This window comes from Opisthocomus hoazin, chromosome 2, assembly GCF_030867145.1.
Source record: "Opisthocomus hoazin isolate bOpiHoa1 chromosome 2, bOpiHoa1.hap1, whole genome shotgun sequence".
In the NCBI taxonomy this organism is placed as follows: domain Eukaryota; kingdom Metazoa; phylum Chordata; class Aves; order Opisthocomiformes; family Opisthocomidae; genus Opisthocomus; species Opisthocomus hoazin.
This window is the reverse complement of record NC_134415.1, coordinates 72,559,805-72,581,546: the sequence shown is the minus strand read 5'-3', so window position 1 is coordinate 72,581,546 and position 21,742 is coordinate 72,559,805. Positions and strand designations below refer to the sequence as shown.

At 38.4% G+C, this 21,742-nt stretch overlaps 1 protein-coding gene across 19 annotated transcripts in view; it reads right to left on the bottom strand.

Moving 5' to 3' along the window:
- Nucleotides 1-21,742, bottom strand: part of TRDN (triadin) — a 255,762-nt gene that overhangs the window by 40,907 nt on the left and 193,113 nt on the right. For 15 of the 19 annotated variants that reach the window (XM_075414134.1, XM_075414122.1, XM_075414125.1 and 12 more), the window contains 3 exons: nucleotides 8,175-8,201; nucleotides 7,053-7,100; nucleotides 1,751-1,795 (listed from right to left, as the gene is read on the bottom strand). In XM_075414134.1, coding sequence (XP_075270249.1) covers nucleotides 1,751-1,795; nucleotides 7,053-7,100; nucleotides 8,175-8,201 — 120 coding nt within the window. Of the gene's footprint in view, nucleotides 1-1,750; nucleotides 1,796-7,052; nucleotides 7,101-8,174; nucleotides 8,202-13,824; nucleotides 14,220-21,742 lie in introns of those variants that run through there. The other 4 variants (XM_075414131.1, XM_075414135.1, XM_075414138.1 and 1 more) reach the window with 2 other exon arrangements.

The following is a 21,742-nucleotide window of genomic DNA, read 5'->3' as shown; positions in this document are numbered from 1 at the left end:
CAGTGAACAGACGATTGGAAATTTTGGGTGGGATTAAACCGATTTGCAACATTGAGAACACATTGGTCTACACTTTTATTCAGGAGAGCACCAGTCATCTCCAGAGGCTAATGCGTATCATTATAAAATGTTTGAATGTTAAAGAAAGCTGGGATGACTTACCCATGGTTTGAAGTTGCCTGTTTCATGCTCAACAGGTATTGATCTGAAAACTTACAAGTTATTTCTGTAGTGGCTTATGTGAAGCTGGCCAACCTGAAATACTGCATTTTCGATTCGGTTCCAACAAACAGGAAAAAGACTTGACAAGCACGTAATTCTAACATATCTTACAAAAAGTAGTCAAGATATTTCTGGCAGTTTGGTTTCCATCCACTGTTATACCACAGTTTGAGCCTTCTGGTTTTGCTCACAAACTAAGAACTAAACTTAGCTGACCCTAAAAACAAAATTGTGAGTTTAGACGTGAAAATCCTGTAAGTGTAAAGATGTAATTTCTTCTTTCTCTGGACTTGTTTGCCTATCAGCAATTGCTAACTCATTAAACATTCAGGTTAGAAATATATTGAAGTATTTTGCAGTAATTTCTCCAATTCTATTAACGTAAATATAATTTATATGTTTTTGAACAAGCTGCAGCAGTATATGACCAGTCAAAATCTATCAAAACATTATTTCTATTGGAAAAACAGAGTGCTGTAAAACATCACTTCATAGTAAAATAAGAGATTATCATGAGAGTTCTTATAGAAAGCAATATAAACCCCAAAATTATATGAATGTTCACAATTAGAGACAGAACCATACTATTCTGTACAACATCTGTTCTGCTACTGCAGAGAAGAAAAGACATATACGAAATAAGAATAGAAATGAGGTAGCAACCAGCACCATTTATCTTAAAATAAAACAGTATTATATTTTTTTGAAAATATTCATCATCATCATCACCATCATCATCGTATCAAATGAAAATCCATTGTTGGCATCATTGTCCAAGATTCGGCAATCTTTTATTTTATGTTTGGATCAAGGCTACCCTGGGTAGAAATTGAGCGGTTGATATCTAGAAAAATCCTCCAAAACAGTTTTGTATTGACTGTTAATGATGATGAGAATGTTCTAACTCTTTGCGTGACCCTTTAGGGCTTCTATAAGAGTCCATATAACTTGAATTTTTTCTGTCAGCACTATTATTACAAAATCTACAATGTCTAAATCATAGAAAGGACCCAAAGACTTAGAGATTAGTTCCAAAAACTTTTTCCCTGTGAGAAAGCCAGTTTAAGACACATCCTAGTTCCTAATCCAACTGGTGATTCATGCTCCTGCATCACTCCCTGCTTGGGCAATGGTGTCTGTGCTGTAAATTCAGTCACTTGAAAGATATGAGGCTGAAAAAAACAAACAACAATGCCTTACAAGTATATTTGGGACCATTTCAGAGATCCGATTTACAGCTACACACCATTTCATTAGCTGAGCTCTGCCAGAGGGGTAGGAACAAGCAGCCAAAGAGTTGAAATGCCTTGATCTGCTTCATCATTGGAAAGACTGTGCTTAGAATGTTATCTGCAATGTCGCTCTGTTGGATATGCTCTAAGAAAGTGTTATCAGTCCCATATTTCAAAATACTGTAAAAAAACTATTGCAATGCAAATGTACTACATTAGTAGAGTACTGAATAGTGTTTAACACCCCCTCTCCAACGCCCCCTCCCAGTAAATCAGGAGAGAAAACTTGTTCCTACCTGACTTCTCAGTGGGAATTGTCTTTTGTTGTTTAATTTTCTCCTCTATATTGTGAAAGAAGCATTAAAATTAGAAATCCACACTGTGTCAGCATAGCTGCATATAACTGGAAAAAATGTTTCTATATGTGATATTATAAATGCGTGTCTTTAGCTTCACTATCCCATTGTAGCATGCAAAGCAGCACGTATGCATTACGAGTTCTGACTGAAAGGTGAGATGATGCTCCATGGAAAAACTAAATTACTGAGCCGAATATCTCAGCCACCAGAAAAAAGCCACATATTCTTTCAGGCAGGCACTCAGGTAGAAACTGTATTCTAATAGCACAGCTATTATAACTTTGTGAACATCAGATTCCTAAGTGTCTAAGTTCAACAGTTTGGTATTACACAACACTGAGAACTTCTGCTTAGATACCACCTAATCAGAAATACATACGGAGATATCCATGTGTGTCTGCACTCTGAAGATGAGAAAGATATGGAGACCACCAAACGCATGCTAACTCGCAGAGGCACATACACGTGGGGCAGTGCCAGTCTGAACGCCAGTTCATACCACCTGCTACTGGGCAAGATTTTCTAGACCCAGCTGGACACCTGTCACAAAACCTTAGATCAGCCCTGAGTTTCTGCTGATCTCATGAGAAAAGCTGCCCAAGTTCACACGCTTTTGAGCTGCCTGTGGCTTTGCTCAGCACAGTTCTCAGATGATGTGGACCCATGTCAACATCAGCCACCAGACCTGAGCTACCTCTCCTCCAGGTAGGCTGGAGGATGAAGTTTCAGGCAGAGGCACAGGTGGGACTACACTTTCTGATCAGGTGGGGTTTGTCTTAACTGCCCAATGGCCCAGTCAGGTTCAAACTGGGATGTTTGCTTTTAGATCTCTGCTCTGCCCAGTTTGATTTACTTGAACTTTACCCTTCTTGATCCTTTCATAGCCCTGCTCCCATTTTCTCTCTTTTCCCATACCTGAATTCAAACCTCTCTCTTAACCCCTACTTTTCAACATCACAGCTTTTCTTTTTAAACATGCTTAAGACACATTCAGAATGTATTTCACCTTCCTCTTGCTGATGGAAGCAGTTTAGAGCCACATGCCTCTGGCCCCTTCCTTTTTCCCAAGGCCTCTGCAAGGCATCAGATTGAATGGCTGACAATGGCTGGGTGGATGTCAGGTCAAGGAGGAATGTCTTGTCCCCTGAAGCCTTTGAACTCATCTGAGTATTAGTTGGCTGGAAACCCTCCCGGGTAGTCTATCTGTGCATGCACAAAGATGCTTGGCTTCTGAATAGGAGTAATGTTTCCAGCCTGGCAGTCAAACTTGTTCTTAAACAAAGTGATGGAGGGAGGTGCTGGGAAGGGGATGCGTGTCTAGAACCACCTGTGAATTATCAGATCCCTGGTTTACCTGTCACTGTACCTAGGCATCCTTGTAACTGTCAGCCTCAAGAACTGCTGCTCTGTTATGGGAGCTACTTACCTGGAACTCAAAGTCCTGGTATGGATGCTAATTTCTATTCTGGAATCTGACTAAATATATGGATAGTACAGTGTTTAGAAGAACAGACTCTTGAGTGGTCTCAACACACATGAAATTTCCTGTGAATTTAGCATGTGACTTCCAGAGGATTTTTTTCTGAGGGCAGAGAGCACGTTTATCTTCTCTGTGCTGACTTCTTTTTAGCTTAGCTCTCTGGGATTCCCAGAGGTGTACACTTGCCACAGAGGCCTAAAAAGACATTTGTTGTATATCAATAGATGAGGAAACATCCTCACTGCTGCACAGTCCATGCTTCTCATTGATAACACAGCAGCATCCAGCAAAGCTACAGTTGCAAGTATGGACATGAAACATACAGCAATTGTGGTTTGGGTTTTGTTTGTTTGGCCAAGTATTTTTTTGATTTGTTTCACAAAACACAGGGAGGTATAAAGCTCCATGGTTACTGATCGTTTCTGTTTTTTGGAAGTAAAATATAGCCCTGCATTGCTTTTCAGTTGTCATCTGATAGGTGGCGATTTAATTTATCTTCACTTTTGTTAAGTTTAGGGCTTTTTTTTCCCCTTACTCAGCTATTGTTATTGTTAGCTTCTTATGAAAGCAGTGAATTAAAACATCTCACCTCCATTTCATGGCAATCGGTGAAGCCAAAAATATTTTTATAGCATAACCAGCAGCTTGAATATGCAACTTGTTGAGATAAAATATTCTTTTTCTCCTCTTACATGAGCTTTAACATATAACAGGGCATTTCACTAATTTAGACTGGGGTGTTAAGTTTTCCCTGTACCAATACACAAAAAACCCAGCATGATGACTTTAAACATAGGCCCTGTACCATCCACTGGATCAATGACAAATAAATCTCAAAAGGTTTAGAGCTTCTCTTTCTTTAGATATTATCCTTGCTCTTTTGAATGCTAAATAAGATATTTTTGCTTTCTCTAATTCTGGTGAGAATTTACAGCAATGTTTACTCTGTAACTCCGGGATTCGATCAAATAAGCTTGTGAGTGGATGGCACATCTGATCCATTTAGAAGTATGGGAGTGATTTCTTTTCAAAATGGATGCATTATTGAAAATACAGTGTCTTGGAAAAGCCTGTAGGCTTGCATTCATTTGGGAATAAATACAGTAATTCTCTGGTATTCGTTCACCTACCAATTCTGCAACCTAGCCACACAGCAAGTATTGATCTGCTGATTCTGCTGGAGAACACTCTGATGTGTTTCCTGGCAGATGTCCAGGATGTGACTGTACGGCTTTTTCTCTGAGTTCCTAGCCATTGGTTGGAACCAGGTGGAAAATTGAAGGAACAGATCATCAAAATTTAAGGAGAACACTCTCAATGAGGAAACACACTTGACGACATAAGGAAGGTTCAAAAAAATAATTTCTATTCACCAGATTCAGTATGAAAAAAAAAGTGACAAAAAAATCTGATGAGGAAAATACATAGTATTTTGGCCAGAAGTAATATTTCCAATATCTGATGTATTTTTTTGTTTAACGTGTCATGGGGAGTCTGGCAAAAAAACCCCAAAACAAATATTGATGACCATAAAGCTACAAAAAGTCGTAATAATTTTTTGTGAGTATTTCAGAAAAACTCAGATTTTGTCCTGATTTTGAATAAGCCTGAAGTTTAAAGTTCTGAAATCTTTAATTGGGGAGAATTTCTTTCTTCTGCAGAGCTCTAGTTTTCAACACTACAAGCATTAATATTTATTTTTTCTCTGATGTATCTAATTTAAATGGAAAAATACAAAGCTCTAAATATTTCTTTGTGTATTGCAGGCAATTTCAGAATAATTACGTTAGGAATGAACTCTGTTGCTTTGCTTACTCTCACACAAATACACTAAACACTCTTTAATTTAAACATTTCCCTACGGGATCAATGTATTTTCTGAAATGCTTTAGTTTCTCAGTCATGGTATGCTTCTAAGTCTGATGATGGAGGCATAGAAGTAACAGTTTGAAACTGCTCTGAATCAAGGTGAAAAAGGAGGCCACTGCTTTGTACAGAATCAGGCTTTTATAATTCAGTCTGCTAACTCAAGAGTGCTCATTGACACACAGCAGGCAGAAGTACTATTACCACCAGTGCTTGCAGATTAATACTTGCAGTCATCAACTGAGACCCAAAACAGCCACTGCTCGCCAAAGCAACCATTAATCACTTGAGAAGAGATCTTTTATGTTGATGGAAATTTAGAAAAACTGATTTTTTCTTTTTTTTTCTCTTTTTCTTTTTTTTCCTTCAAGCATGTAAATTCTAAGGGCTTTAGCCTGGAATATACTGTACTATGCTAGAGTAAGCTCCAAATCAGTCCAGTGTACTGGTTTGTGACATGATGCTCTGATGTTTGCAGATCCCTCACCAAGGAAATTCATTTTTATGCTGTTATCTAGATGAGATCAGGCTGATTGTGCAACAGGACTGATTTAATTTTACAAGAAAAGTGGGTGGTCATGCCACCCGCCTGGGCAACCCACTGTTTGACCAGCACTGATGCTTCCCAGGATGCACAGAGCTGGATAGCGTGGCTTCCTCACTAGGATGTTCCTGCCTTGGCTGAGCCCATCCATACCCACCTGCTGGCTGAAGTACTCTGCTAGCTGTTGATACACAAAAAGTGATCAACGAGGGAAAAAAAACAAACTTGCCCTCTGTGCTTGAAGGCTGGAGTGAGAAACTTGATTTTTTCCCTGTTGACTCAAAACCAGCAATACAGCTTCACTAAATCAGCTATTTAAGGCTTGCAGGAAACTTCAAAACACCTATGGAAATACATAACTTACAAATGAAATATTGTAATATAAAAATAAATGAGAAAAATAGTAAATGCATAGGAGAATTTTTTTCCTTCAAAAAAAATTCAGGAAAAAAAGTGTAATGAACAAAAAGGCTGCCTTCTTATCATTGAACACCTAAGTTTTTAAATGGCTTATCTCCTTACTTATTCATGAGCATTTCATTTTTATGTGAAGTTCAAACAGCAGCACTGCCAGCAAAGTTCCACGGGATGCTTGTACTTGCTTTTCCGTGCTCGCTGCATCTGGTGAGACCACTCAGGAGCGATGTAAGCGGAGCACCAATAGCTGAGTTTTCTGTGAGTTTATCCTCAGTCTTGTTTCTTCACACCAGACCCAACTGTGGATCCCTGAGTGCCTCCTCAAAAAGTATGAAGAGGCACAAAGCCCTGGTTTGAAAGGGGGACCTCAGTCCTGCTCACCGCAACTCCTTGTCACTGGTTATTACGGTTACAGTTTATCTAAGTGCACGGTCAGCCCAGGATTATTACTTTTCTATTTTTTAAAATTGTTCAGCTTCTCCTGAAATTCATAAACTGGAGGCTGAATCTGTGCAGGCTATTGTACCCAGTGGGATTGTAGCTCCTCCTTTTGGGGACCAGACTCACTTCATGTAACAACCGGTTTGCTGAAAAGTCAGAGATGGGGTAATTCCCAGTATTCCTCTTTGATATACTGAAAGGCTGTAGAACACTCTTTCTCCAAACTCTGGAAAATGGGTTTTGCTAATGCTTTATAAGCCGTACTGCACCTTTGAGAGAAAGAGTCACAGGAACTATGAGAAACTGTGAAAGCTGAATCCTTTTAGTTAAATCTCACCCTCATTTTTGTTCCTTTTCCAAAATTTGGAAAAGCCAATGACACAAAGCAAAAAACCAGTGCCCAGCTCAAGAGAGTCTCCAAGTTTTGCAAACCACACATATCCTTACTGAGTGGAGCCTGGAGTAACTGGAAATTAAATCACCAAACCTACCTGGCTTATTCTGAGAGACAGCTTTTTCATGTTTAATGCGTTCATGCTCTGCAAATAAGAACAACCCCTACATTAGAAGGCTTTTCAATTTTTAGAGGATTTTAAAAATGAAAGACTCTCATTATGATTTAAAAATATGAGTTTGCATTACATATTCACACTAGACATAAGAAGAATTGATAAATATATTTCTGGAGAAAATGTATTTAAGTAATATTTTGCGTAGAAAATAAAAATAATGCCAAAGAATTTTTTTTTTACATTTTACTGTGATTTAAGAAATCACAGAATTCTGTTCTGTATTTTTTAGACATCTCATAGAATATCTAAAATTATGAAATGCTCCTTCTACTAATTTTGATTTCTACCGCGTATCTTCTATAAAGAAAATATATCCTTGATATTTAATAGAGGAATCATGAAAGTATTTTTTTACAACAGAAGTGGGGTTGTCTCTTACAGAATGGCAAATAAAAGTTGAGTGTATTGCATAAAGAAAAGATGGCGTTTCATGTTTCTCTGTTAGCCTGGATCCCATAGATACAATGTGAAGCAGTAGCAGTAGTAAATATCATACTATATGAAAATATAAGCTGTATGCTACTTAAAACCAGTGTGATATCCAAAACCCAACATTACGAGGCGGAAAAAAGAAAGCTGTGGCATTTCAGAGTATTGTTAAAAATATGTTTCATTCTGATTTGTAGCAGTTATTTCTAAAATGTGTAACAGGTGAGGGGTGCAGCATACCAAGAGCTAAATCTCTCTGCTGCTTGGATCAGAACCCTCGCCAGAGAATTGCACAGACCCTTCCTTGTCTGTGTCCCCCCTGATTTTTTTCCACTGTGAAGCTGCCATGGAGGCAGAGGGCACAAGTGGGTCTTCTTGCAGCCTTAACTAAAAAATGATTTCCACGCAAAATGGGACTTGTGAAACACATCTGGTCCTGCATTACAGAGAGAGTCACTGAAAACCAGTTTCATAAGTCAAAATTTCCTATGAGCTTGTGTTGATGAATCCCATCTTAAGCTGCTAAAACTTTGACAACATGAAGGAATACCTTCGTCCTAAAAGCTGAAGTAACAATATCATCTGTATCAACAGTATCAACTTGATACTTACTGTGTTCATGAGGTTTCTCTGAGGTAGCTAGAAGCAAACAAAAAAGGTATACTTTAATATTTTTGTGACTGTAATGCAGATTTTAATGCATTTATTCATGACATTTGTGGACACGTAAAATAAACGTTCAGTGAAATCTGTATTTAAATGTGCAACAGTTAGCATTGTCTTATACCTAACTGGGACACTTCGTTAAGGAACACAGGCACCCTAAATTCCTCCTTCAGCTAACATTTGACACGAATACTCCTGGAAGGTTCTGCCCCTGCTTGGTGGACTAAGTTGCCCTCAGTAGATTGTTGCCATATAATAAACCTAGGGTAACTACTTTGCTAAGTGAGGTGCTCAGGTCAGTGCCCACTAGGAGACAGGGTAAGTTTTGACTATGAGGTGCCCAATACTGGACAAAGCCAGAGAAATAATTTTAGGTCAAGTGAGAAAACAACAGCTAAGGCAGTCTAAATGCAAGAGTCAGAGTCCACGACAGTTGCACCTGCCCTAGTGAGGTCAATGAATTTCAGATGGTTCAGTGATACTCTAAGCAGCAGAAAGACATATTTGAAAGCATAATTAGCATAATTAGGGCACTTCCAAACTTGAGGACTCAGCATTTCTGTGCCACAGCTCCTAAATTTTGTGCCATTTCATTTTTCTCTTTTTTTCCCAGAAAAAACAGATGAGAGAAAACTCAAAACTGAGACAATACTTTCCATGGACCTTAAGAGAACACTTGTTGGGTAAAGCGAGAGCTCAGGGAGCTGTACCCAGTGCCACTGCTGGTTCTACAGAAGGAATTGAAATGCCAAGATTAGCCCACCAGCTGGATTTTTATTCTTGACTTTTGCAAGGCAGCTGTTGTTTTTAAGAGAATAAAGGCTCTATCACCTGCATGTAGCAGTCTGCTGTGTGGGAAAGAGCATAATCCCGCAGAGAGGAGCAGCAGTGCAAGGGATAAGCTGTCTTTGCAGGCCCAGCACTGCAAGCAGTAATTCTGCTGCCATGAGCTCCCAGGCTGTGATTCACTGAGCTCCTGAGCTACCACTCAGGGCAAAAAGTAAGTAACTGCTGTGCAAGTGGGTTTTTGTTTTGCTTATTTTCCCTGCAGTAGAAAACTGCTCCCATTTTATATCCAGTCTCTATTTAATCCAAGTTGTTGCTGTGCATTTAAGGAGATAGCAGCTTGACATGGTGTGCAGAGCAAAGCAAAAATAATGGAACATTTTTGAAGGTAATAGAGACTAAAGATAAAAATTAAGTGTATATGCTTGCTCCTAAGTGAGGAATCAGAAACAAGAAACAGCAGAAAAACAAGGATCCTATGATGAAGCCACATTTGTTATATTTATGTGCATAAGAAAAACTTCTTGTAAGTGTAGGCTGAATTATTTTGCCGAAACACCCCAAAACCCACAAAAAATTGTTCCATAAACAATATAAACTTAGGTAAATTCTTTTCTAATTGAGAATCTATGAAATACCTCTGAAATTTGTAGAGGAAACTCACTTTATATTGTGTCAAAAGACATAGCAAGATACCCCATCTAGCTACAAATTTCAATTTGCAAAAGGAAATTCATGGCAAGTATTAAAAGAAACCTGAACTTCAGGGACTGGTATAATGACTTACGTAACTATCACAGAATATTGTGTTATGGGGCCCTTTCAATAACCACTAACAACGATCAGAGCTAGGCCACATACAAACGGTATTCATTTGCAGACTCTTTACTGATACTGCTTAATGAATTTTACAAACAAGACTTTGTTACAGCATCCTTATCTCAGATCTGCAGTTTGTTTTAAAATACTAAAGCCAAACCAAAGCCATTATGCCTGAACTTTCTAGTGAAGCCAGTGCTGTTATTTCCCTTTTTCTGGTGATTAATATGAGTCACAGAGGATGTTCACAGCAATAAAAATGCAGCCCAAGTTTAGGAAGGTATCTGTGTTGCCCTTGTCCATATCTTTTGTGGTGATATTAATTAGCCAAAGCAATGTAGTGTCAGTATCCGGCCAGAACTTGAACACAGAGATTATTATCAGAGCTTTGCCTAAAAGCCCAGCCTTTCTTTTTCTGGCGTAACATAGCGATTACAGATAAAAGCCACTCAGAGATATTTCTACCACATATTTTGATGAAATAATGAAGATTTTCTAGAGTCAAAAGTGTTTACAGGATGTGTTGGCTATGCTAAAACATACTGATACTGATATTTTGCTGGAAAAAAAAATCAAAGTGAAATTTTGAGATCGTAGAATCGTAGAATGGTTTGGGTTGGGAGAGACCTCAAAGATCATCTAGTTCCAACCCCCCTGTCATAGGCAGTGACACCTCCCACTAGATCAGGTTGCTCAAACCTGACCTATGTAATCAAGATGGTCTTCGGGCCACAAAGCTAAACTTTTATATTTTGCCAAATCTGATGGCTATGATTTCAATCCATTCAACATTAACCCTATCCCTCTGATATACCATATTATCTCATCAAAGATGTAATATGAACAGTTTATACAATAAGCAGAAAGCCCAAAAATGATATCCCAAGACCCTCAGTTTCATTTTTACAGTATCACAATTGTTTACAACACAGATACTCTGATTTTTAGTGTACTTAGAGAAAATGGGAAAAAGATAAAAGCTAAATGTCAATGACCTAGTCAGACTTTCTAGAATATTTAATTATATATTATATGGTGTTTGCCTTACAGCGTGAGAAACGAAAGGCTGTATTCTGCTGCTCTCACTCATTTCATGTAATATCTTGAACTAAAATAAAGCGGCTCTATACAAATTTTGTTTTTGAAGAATATTTCTTTACACAATGCCTGGATAAGCTGTGAAACTCTATGCTGTAAAATGTGCAGATGTTGAAAATTTTTGTGATTTCAAAAAGTGAGTGGGTAAACTAGAGAAAAATCTACCAAGTCCTTTTAAACATGAAGATAGAGTTTCTGGCTTAGGAAGTTCCTGAGCTCAGATCGTGGGAGGTCACAGGGCGATCTCTATGTGCCTGTTTTATGCCTGTACTCTTCCCTAGGCTTTTGATGCTTTGGTCATTGGTGGAGAGAGGGTGTTGGGTTAGATGAACTAACTCTTGGTCTCACTTTAGACAGCCATTCGGATGCTATTAACCTGCAGGACTATCTGTTGGCTAGATAACTGCTTGTTGCTCACAGTGTTAGAAAATTCAGTCCTAAGTAAGTACTTTATCTTCATTTGTTTAACACTTAAACTGTATTAGAGGACAAAAAGGGTCAGATTCCGATCTAAAGAAAACAGATGGATCTTTGATGGAGTACTTGAAGCCATGTAAGATCTCAGCCTGGATCAAAGAAATTATCTGGTTCTACCCTCAACAAAAACGTCGTTGAAATGTCTTTTGTGTCATTCTAAATTAAACTTGGTAACTGGGCTTGGTAGTTATCTTGCTGTTTTTCACATTCAGTTCAAATTTTCTTTGACTCTTGCCTGCTATTCCGAATGCCAGAAGGGTATTAATTATATACGGCATATTTTTGTAAATTAGCTTCTGATATGAGCTCAGAAAAGAAATCCTCTGGTTTATTGAACCATAAATATGTAAGGCTAAAAGCAGAACATGTTTTTTGATTATAACACGTCTATTTTCCACCTGGATAACAGTCATTTGCTGTTCAGACAGCAAACACATTTGTGAGTGTGCGCACTCTGTAAGAAAAGAATATGTCATGCAAGGAATGAAAGCAATGCCAGAACTATTTGTTTTAGTGAAGAATAACACAATAATAATACACTTTGTAGCTGAGAAAATAATTTCTAATTGGCTAGTTATATGTGTATTACAAATAAGAATGTTAGTTTCCAGTTGGCTAAGTAAAAGCCTTGTTCTTCTCTCATTAAAGGGAACACAAAGATTCTTCTACAGGATTTAGACTGGGCATTAGATGAACACACCCATGATGTTAATCTGTAATAACATTAGAGGCCAAAAGAGGAATCAGAATAAAAAGGAGTGTTTTAATGGAATTCTCAAGTTTCGTGCCTTAACTTTCTGGTTTATATATTATGATGAAGGATGAATATTTTGTTTCCTTTTTCAAGCTAACCAAGTCCACCTTCCCTGATAATGGATTCTAGACAAGTTAACAGTCTGGGCCTTAGACAAAGTAATGGACATTCCTTGTTCGAAAATTCAGTGGGACTACTGTAGTCTGCAAGAAATTAAGATGCCACATTATTCTGCCTAATCACCAACATGCTTTTAATTTAAGCTTGAACAAAACAGTTTTGTTCAACTCAGTGCAAGGTTTTTCAGATGGTGGAGCAATAGTGCTATCAAAAAGTCAACCAGAATAAAACATTTTCGTTACATTGGAGCAGTTCAGAATGTCCCAAATGATAATAACTTTGGAAAAAATAGGGATTAGTAGGATTTATTACTCTGTTCGAGAGCAGCCCCCCACCTTTGTGAAGTTATTGTCTGTAGTCTTTGTCATTCGAAGGAGAAGTCAGATGTTCCCACAAGTTTTCTAGATCAGCAAACCTGATCCCTCATATCTGCCCATGTCCTTCTCAAGTCATGCTGGCTGGCTGAGCACCTGGCAGACTGATTGTGCAGAAAAAATAATCTAACGAGCATACGTCTGAAAAAATTATTCCTCACAGAACAGATTAGCTGTTGAAAGTTTCCTATAAAGAGAATGGCTTGTGCTTGCCCTGACCCATGCTCTCCATTAGGAAATTGCCTTGGCAGTGTATGGCCGTTAGTTACCTTATGAATGGGTCAAAGTAAAGAAAGCAAGAAGTGTGTGGTGGTGATGGTGACACAAATAGAGGGAGCTGGTGTATGATTATTTTGACATGCATACTGTGCCTCATCCTTACAGAATCTCTTAGTTGCCTACAGTGTCCATTTTACATATCTGTTTTACTCTAAAACTAGCATTTTCCAGGATATTTGTCCAGGATTCTACACTTTCAGGAAGTATTATTCCAAATTAACATGACATGTATGAAGTACCAAGCTATTTATCTAAGGCTATCATCCAGAAGGTTTGCAGGAAAGCAGAGAACTTGAGCTTCCAGCTAGCTCTCTCACTCTTACTCATTATCAAGGAGTGCTTGTCTGCGTCTCTGCAGCACCACAGACTTCCTTAGACCACTGTTTCAGCAGGATTCTTGTGACTAATTATGACAATACAGTAAATGGTGAAGGCAAACACTCCTAAAATGCAATGGTTTGCCATTATAATTAATAATTAACCAGTGATATTAGAGCCTGTAGGGTACTCTAGCAATGGACTGATTATTCTACTGCTCCTTTCTACCAAAAAAGCTGGCAGCCTGCGCTTATAGTTCCTTCTGCCTTATTTCCGTTACGAAAGCAGCCTGGTCCAAGATAACCTGCTTTCATGCAGCTAGCACAATCGTGTCCTTGCTGTTTGGTTTGTCTTACACCTCGGGGCTGCATAGTGCAGAATGAGCTGACTCTTGGTTTTGGAGGATTTTGCTGTTGTCTAGAACAACTTGTTTTTTAAGACTTATTTTTAACTGGCAACTCAAGAGTACTTTGCATAACTGGGAAAAACAAAAAGTAGTTCAGAAAGCGGAGGGAAGGGAGAAACTGTAGCGTGGGGTAAATATAGTAGAAGTTGCAAAGAAGTACAGACATTTAGAACATTTTTTAATGATGTTTAATGAGAGGAATTGCTTCAGCTTGAATCTGAGATGCATGCCTGTAGGGAACATCAGTAATGATCCCAATCATTCTCTGTTTCCCAGTTTGTCAGTTAAACAATGGAAATGAACTGGGAAATGTAAGTCTTGTTGAAACACCAATCTTGTGTGATAGCACTGAAAGTTAATGTCTTTAAAGTACTATAAGTCTTAAAATCCCAGGAGGACAAATCTTCCATCGATGGAGCTGGAAAGAATAAGATTTCAGTCAAATGTAGATGGGGTACATGTGCTGTATTAATGCTTTTCGTCTTTAGGCACGTATGGCGAAAGGCCTGAAGAGCTTCCTCCCAATATCATCCTCAGCTTCTGACGTTCAGTGCTCTTCCCTGAAATTACGGGATGGGTACATACAGATGAGGAAGAATATGCTTAACAAGCTTTCATTTTCAGTAATATCAGTTTAATATTTGCATATTGCTAAGGCAAAACATAGCCAAGCTCAGGCCATGCTTTATTGCAACACAAACTATTGACTCTTAAAGGGCAACTGAGTGAAATCGGGCAGACTGAGGTATGCAGGGTGTTAGTGATAACTTTTTTTCTGAATATTGACTTTAGTTTATGCAAAAACAGTGTTGTTCACCATTCTGTAGAAACAATAGGAGCCAAAAGGAGCACCTCTTGCAGATGTTAATATTCATTAACATTTGAATCTTCAGTCTATTTCATAGTACCTGTTATTTGTGAAAGGTGCCAAACTAACCCCCTGGGTATGCAAATACCTAAAAGATTAACTTCTTTGTTGAGGTGCTTCTTAACTATGACTGGCTTTGTAAAAGTATAATCATGGCTGAATATGTATTTACGTATGTTATTAAACAACTGTAAAATAATCATCATTAGGACAAGAATGAGATGACCTCATGAAAATCTAGAAAAGAATTTTGGAGCAGAGAGTTGATATTATAAGTGGAGAACAATAAAAAAATAATTAGCTTTTGAAAAGATGGACTTCTCCCAGTGTGCTACTCAGATTAATATGGTGATTAAAGCAGAGGGCTAATGACAGCTTCTAGATGCAGAACATCCTGAGCCATCTTCATTCCTCATGAAACGCTGCTGATCACTGTTTTTACTTTAATTACAACTTTGTAACAGCACATTTCTGAAAATGATGTCTGCATAGATAAAAAAGGAAATGAAGATTACCACTAGAAGAACTGTTAATTCTGGAATTGCATCTGAATAGAATACCCCTGAGCATTCACTTGCAGACATCTTTGCGCAGAGCAATGAAGTAGCAGTTTATTCCATACAGAAATTTTTAGCCAATTAACCAAGTGTTATATGGATATCCAGGTGTTTAAGCACATTATGCTGATTGACAGGTGAACGTATTACTGACTTGATGCCAATATACATGTATTACACCTAACGTAATAACAACACAGGCCACCAATTACACAGATCACTCTTTGTTCAGAAATCGCAGCTGTTTCATAATCATTAAAATACTTATTTAATTGCCTCCATTTACTGATAGCAGGGGCTGAATAAATTATTGTTGTAATTTAAGGCAAGTAAGAATGATAATCACAAGTTGTAATCATAACTGCAGTTGAAATGCTATGCCAGGTCTATCAATAAGAGTTGCTTTACGGGTTTATTGTTACATATGACACACAAAAAGTATAATCTCAATTTTACTTGAATGCATTACAAAGGTGTAGCCATTGACAAGGCTTAGATTAAAATCTGTTGAGAATAAAGTTGTGGGTGTTTTTTTAAAAAACATTAATGCAAATTAGCATCATTAGTTTTGTAGGCCTTAACTATGAGTACAGTGAAAAAAAGGTGCTAGGGAGCTAAACATGGAGTTTGAAGATTAATGTTAAGAATTCTAGAGTAAATATTTGCATTAGCCCCTGCATCTAAGTACAATGACAGTGGATATTCAATCAGCTATTAAGATCTATAAATGACTTGCTGTTTTTCTCACCTTTCTTCTCTTTCAATGCCAGATTCTTAAAAGAGAAAAATTAAAGATTTGAGGAGGGTTGTTAAAATAATTAACAAGAAACTATCCTGATGTTCATTGAAGTCTGTTACCTGTTTTTGTTACTAAACCTAAACTATGTTCCTTGTTGTAGACAAGTCAGAAGTATACATATCTCCAGGGGCCAACTATTTGCATTGACAGATATAGAAGACAGATGAAACACTCTCTGTAGATGCTTATTCCTCTCCCTTAACTCTAAAGTGAGGGTGAATAGCTTCAATGTAGATGACTAACTTCAGACATCTAAATCTGTAGGAGTTAAAGTTTCTTAATGATTAAATGAATCTGAATATCTAAAAAAGTTCTTCAAATTCATGACCTCAGTGAAAAGCCTTGAGACCACTGCATTCGTATTTCCTGTCCCTTTCTACTTTCTACTTATATTCAGTGGACTCTTTGGAGGGTGTTTTCTGGTCATGTATTTTCCTAACTGAAATATCTGCAACATGGAAAGTATATAAGCCTGGTCTCTCAAGATCTGGCCATCACCTAACAGAGGTTGCACAGATCATTACATGTCACATAACCCTACAAAATGGACATAAATTACTCATACCCCCCAAGATAGCTGAGACAAGGTAAACAAATGTCTGGCAAATTTCAGCTAGCTAATATGGACTTTTCAAAGCATTTTCTGTGTTTCTTGCAAATTCTGCATTCATCAGTATTCCTTGAAAATGCCGAGGTTTTGTTGCTTCAGCATGGGAAGTCAAAGCTCACCAATGTATGCCCAATCATCTATTAACTGAAAAATATCTTTAGGCAGGAGTGGATTTACGTTGAAGAATACCTTGTCTGTAGCTTAAGACCCCCGTAATGTGTTCTTTGGGAAAAAATGCGTGATTTTGTTCTTAATCTGATTCAGGAAGGCAACATTAACTATCTGCTTGAAGATCATTTGGGCTCCATCTTGTGGCTAATTCAATGACTGTTACCTCTTGAGAGAGATGCCTACCTTCAACTACAGTCAAAAACGGCACTGTTAGTTTAAACAGCATAGTAGCATGTGACTTTTAAAAATTATTTTCTCATACATAATACTGATTTTTTCACACTATTTTAAGAAAATGCTTATAAAAGTATTTCTACTTTTTTTCCTCTGTTCAGGAATACACATTAAGTTAAGGGGCTGTGTAATACACTTTGCCATTATACAAGTGGGTCGTCTACTTTCTTACCCTTTGAGATATGCTAGAAAAGTAGATAATTCAGGTGTGGTTCATGTTGCACCAGTGGCATTTGCGTCTGAGCAGAAATCCCACTCTGCTGTGACAATTTGCTCTACAAATAAGAAGGCTGCCTTCCATTTTTTTCTGGTCAACTCCAAAGCTAAGCAATTGTGAAATGAACTACTGCTCAGTTCTTTTTCAGTATGGAAAGTGTCTTTATTTTTATATACATTGAAAAGGGACACTGTTGTGCCTTGACCAGTTTATACCACACTCTGTATGCAGAGTAGCAGTTTCCAAGTGACGGACAGGGTATCATTACCAGGAGTAATTGAAATAAATAATCCTTTACTGGACTGGCAAAAGTATGTAGTCTGGAGCTGGAACATGCATGCCTTGCCCATTTTCTTCATTTATTTGATATTCACTGCACTCAGACTATATGCAGTTTTTTAGACCGTGATGCATTCATTGGGAGAAGATCAAATGTGATCCTGCAAATTCTCCTGTCAATGTATTATCATAGAATCATAGAATCATAGGTTGAAAAAGACCTCTAAGATCATCAAGTCCAACCATCCATCCAACACCACCATGCCTACTAAACCGTATCCCAAAATACCACATCTACACATTGTTTGAACACCTCCAGGGATAGTGACTCCACCACTTCCCTGGGCAGCCTGTTCCAATGCCTGACCACTCTTTCAGTAAAGAAGTTTTTCTTAAGATCTAGTCTAAATCTCCCTTGATGCGACTTGAGGCCGTTGCCTCTCATCCTATCACTAGTTACTTGGGACAAGAGACCAACACTTACATCACTACAACCTCCTTTCAGGTAGTTGTAGAGAGCAATAAGGTCTCCCCTCAGCCTCCTCTTCTCCAGACTAAACAGCCGCAGCTCCCCCAGCTGCTCCTCGTGAGACTTGTTCTCTAGATCCCTCACCAGCTTTGTTGCCCTTCTCTGGACACGCTCCAGCACCTCAATGTCTTTCTTGTAGTGAGGGGCCCAAAACTGAACACAGTACTCAAGGTGCAGCCTCACCAGTGCCGAGTACAGGGAGACGATCACCTCCCTACTCCTGCTGGCCACACTATTCCTGATACAAGCCAGGATGCCGTTGGCCTTCTTGGCCACCTGGGCACACTGCTGACTCATGTTCAGCTGGATGTCGACCAACACCCCAAGATCCTTTTCCAATGGGCAGCTTTCCAGCCACTCCTCCCCAAGCCTGTAGCATTGCATGGGGTTGTTGTGACCCACGTGCAGGACCTGGCACTTGGCCTTGTTGAACCTCATACAGTTAGCCTCAGCCCATCGATTCAGCCTGTCCAGATCTCCCTGCAGACCCTTCCTACCCTTGAGCAGATCGACACTCCTGCCCAGCTTGGTGTCATCTGCAGACTTACTGAGGGAGCACTCACTCCCCTCATCCAGATCGTTGATAAGATATTAAACAAGACCAGACCCAAAACTGAGCCCTGGAGAACACCACTCGTGACTGGCTGCCAGCTGCATTTAACTCCATTCACTACCACTCTCTGCGCTCAGCCATTCGGCCAGTTCTTTAACCAGCAAAATTTTTGTTATCATTATTGGTGAAATATGTCAGATGACAAGCTGACTTTAGCTTTCGAAAAATTTTTAAATTAATTTAAGAGCAAGCTGCCAGAGCAATAATACTGAAAATCAGAATGGGGTGTTATCAATGTGTTATCAACTGGCAACTAAGTTCTGCAACTCACTAAGTTACAAGTACTCAAAAAATCTAACTGTAGGCAGTCCATATAGGAGATTAGACTCCCAGAAGACCACGACCCTGAATTAGATGTGCACTCTAACTTGCCCTCAGAAGCAAGACAGATCTGTCGCTCTCTCTCATTGGCTATAGGGACCCTGGAGCAACAAACTTCCTGGCAACTCAGGTTTGTGATTCACTTTAAACAATGTAAAGGTTCTTCTTAGATGTGTGCATATGGATGTGTAACCCACAGGGATCATGCGCTGGTTGAATCCTGTTTGGGTTCAACAGAGTCACCAAAGTAACGAATCTGCAGGCAAGCTCTCCTGAGACTGACCTGGAGACCAAACTTACTAAGCTTGTTCAGGTTGCTTGCTTGACATGCCCACCTCAGCCCATCCCCTCTTTAGTCAGAAATCGATAAGGTATGGGAGCTATGAATTGAAATGAGAAATTCCATTTGATGCAGATCTAGGAAACTTTCACATTCGCTTTAATCTTGCTCCATTTCACAGAAAAGAATTTCCGGAACTCTCTGTAACGATGAAATATTTTTGAAATCTAAAAATACCGTTCTGATTTAAAAGTATTAACATTTCTTTCCTTTCAAAATGTCATTAAAAACTGAAATAATGCAGAAATATTTTGGTGTCACAGCTCTGTTTATCGTTTTCTGGAGATGCCCTGAAGCTCATGGGCTTTATCTCTCTTCACCAATACACAAGTCTGTTGTAATTCACATGAATCCCTGCTTGCAGTGCTTTGAATTATGAGCAAGAGTTAAAAATCTTCACGTACTGGCAGTCAGATTTGCTCTTGGGGATTTTAGGAAGTGTCTTCCTCATGCAAAGGGCTGCTTCCTCTTGCCCTTTAGAAACTGACAACTTTATACACTTCTGTGACAGCTCCTCTATCCTATACACATTGAAAGAAGGCATAACAGGATGCTAGAAGTGGAAGCTGACTATTTTCTAGGACTTTGGTCACAAGAGTTAACCTTTCAAATACAAATGGTTGATGGACAAATTTCATGCATAAATTGTGCCTTAAAGTTCCTGTTAGTAACACTCATATTTGGAGAAACCAGTGAATTATCTAAGCTTTCTCTATCTTAATTTTTTTCTTTTCTGTCTCTTTCAAACTCCTGCATGTCTGATTTATGCTATGCACAGAATGTACTGTCGACAGAAAGTGTCATTCCATCTTCTTATCTTCTCTTTTTATGATGGCTTGTCACTCTGCATTGCTCATTATTCATGTTTTTCTAGATGAAGGGTGTGTATTTGAATAAGATAGAATAAATGGAGAAAGCTTTGTATACAGTACAGTGTGTATGTGCTGCATGACTCACATGAGAAAATACAAAGTGTTATTTGAACTGTACATGCTACTATCACAATATATTTTGGATAATGAGCCAGTCAATTTAGAGCATTGCCTGGCTACTTCTATTATTTTTGCAGCTGGGCAAAAATTACTGCTTCCTTAAGCAAAACCAGCAAACATTGCCCCTTTTTCTTGCCAGTCAGAGCAATACACATGCAGCCTGGAGCAACTTTTGATGATAACAGAATAAGCAGAAATAAATAAAGCCTGATGATTTTTTAATTTAGCTAGTAACATGCAATATTTTATATGTGGGGCCTGCAGAGAGTGTGAAGCTAGCTGAGAAAGCTAAAGCACGACACGTTCATTTTTTGGAAGAGGCCTTGTTACCTCTCTCCAGTTTTCCAGTTTAGTGCTTATCCACTGAAGACAGGAACATTGCTGAATCAGTTTTCCTTAGTTACTGGACTAGCATGTTTTTCACTGCTATCACTACTTTCCTTGCTGACAATATCGGTTATGATCTCAGAAAACCAGAGGAAGGTTTAGTCCGAAAAAAATAAAATTATTATGTTAGAAGAATGACCAAAGCTGACTTTCAGTTGATACCTTCAGGTTTTTGTTAAGTAGATTGGTGGCAACTAGCAGGATGAGGTACATCCTGCCCTAAGCCAGGCGCTTGAAAGTATCCTACCTGTACTTGCTGGTAAAATCCTTTCAACAAATTAAGAAAGCAGAGGAAATAGCAGAAAATATATTAAAAAAAAAGAAAATGGAATGGGGAAATTGACCCAACTTCAAAGAATGTCCATTAAAAATGTATTTTTTAATCATTTTTTTGGGAGAAGATTATGGTTAAGCAGGAAAAAAATCCTAAGATGTGAAAAATGAACCGAGGGCAAGCAGTAGGTATTTCAAAGAAATTTCTGTGATGTTTTGTAAATGAATGGACCCATAACTCCTGGCAAGACTGACAGAAGTAGCACCACTAGCAATTACCTCACCCCCTTCTTTCCATTAAGGATGTAACATTCCATGTGATAAATTCAAGGATGTGAACACATCAGGCATTTTGATGTCTGAAAATCAATGGCTCTAAGTGCAGCTGCCAGTTTTCTGATTTCCCCTGCTTTGTGTGCTACCTTTCATGCCTCAGTTGTTGCAAATTAATCTTTGGACAAAATATCCTGCTTGATACCTATTAAGCATGGTTGTTTTTGATAAGCAAAATAAATTTTACCGTTCTGTTAAACACATGAGGTGAAATTTTGGCTCCAGTGGAGTGAATGGGAATTTTGCCACTAACATCAACACAGCCAAGATTTCACTCATGGCCTGTTAGAACAGTTGTGACTAGCATTTTTTTCCAGTTCAGTTAATGACTTTGTACAGGGATCACAGAAAAAAATAATAAATGAGCAGTATTAAAAATGTCTTCATGCGTAGACAGCAAAGGTTGTCTCCTTTGTTCAACTATGTGAATTACAGAATTTCCAAACCTTTTTGAAATGACAAAAGACATCTCCCTCCCAAGAAATTACCCCCCTATCAGAAATAAAGAGACTTTTTTTTTTACTTACTCAATGCTAAATCTCAAATAACCCTCTGAAATC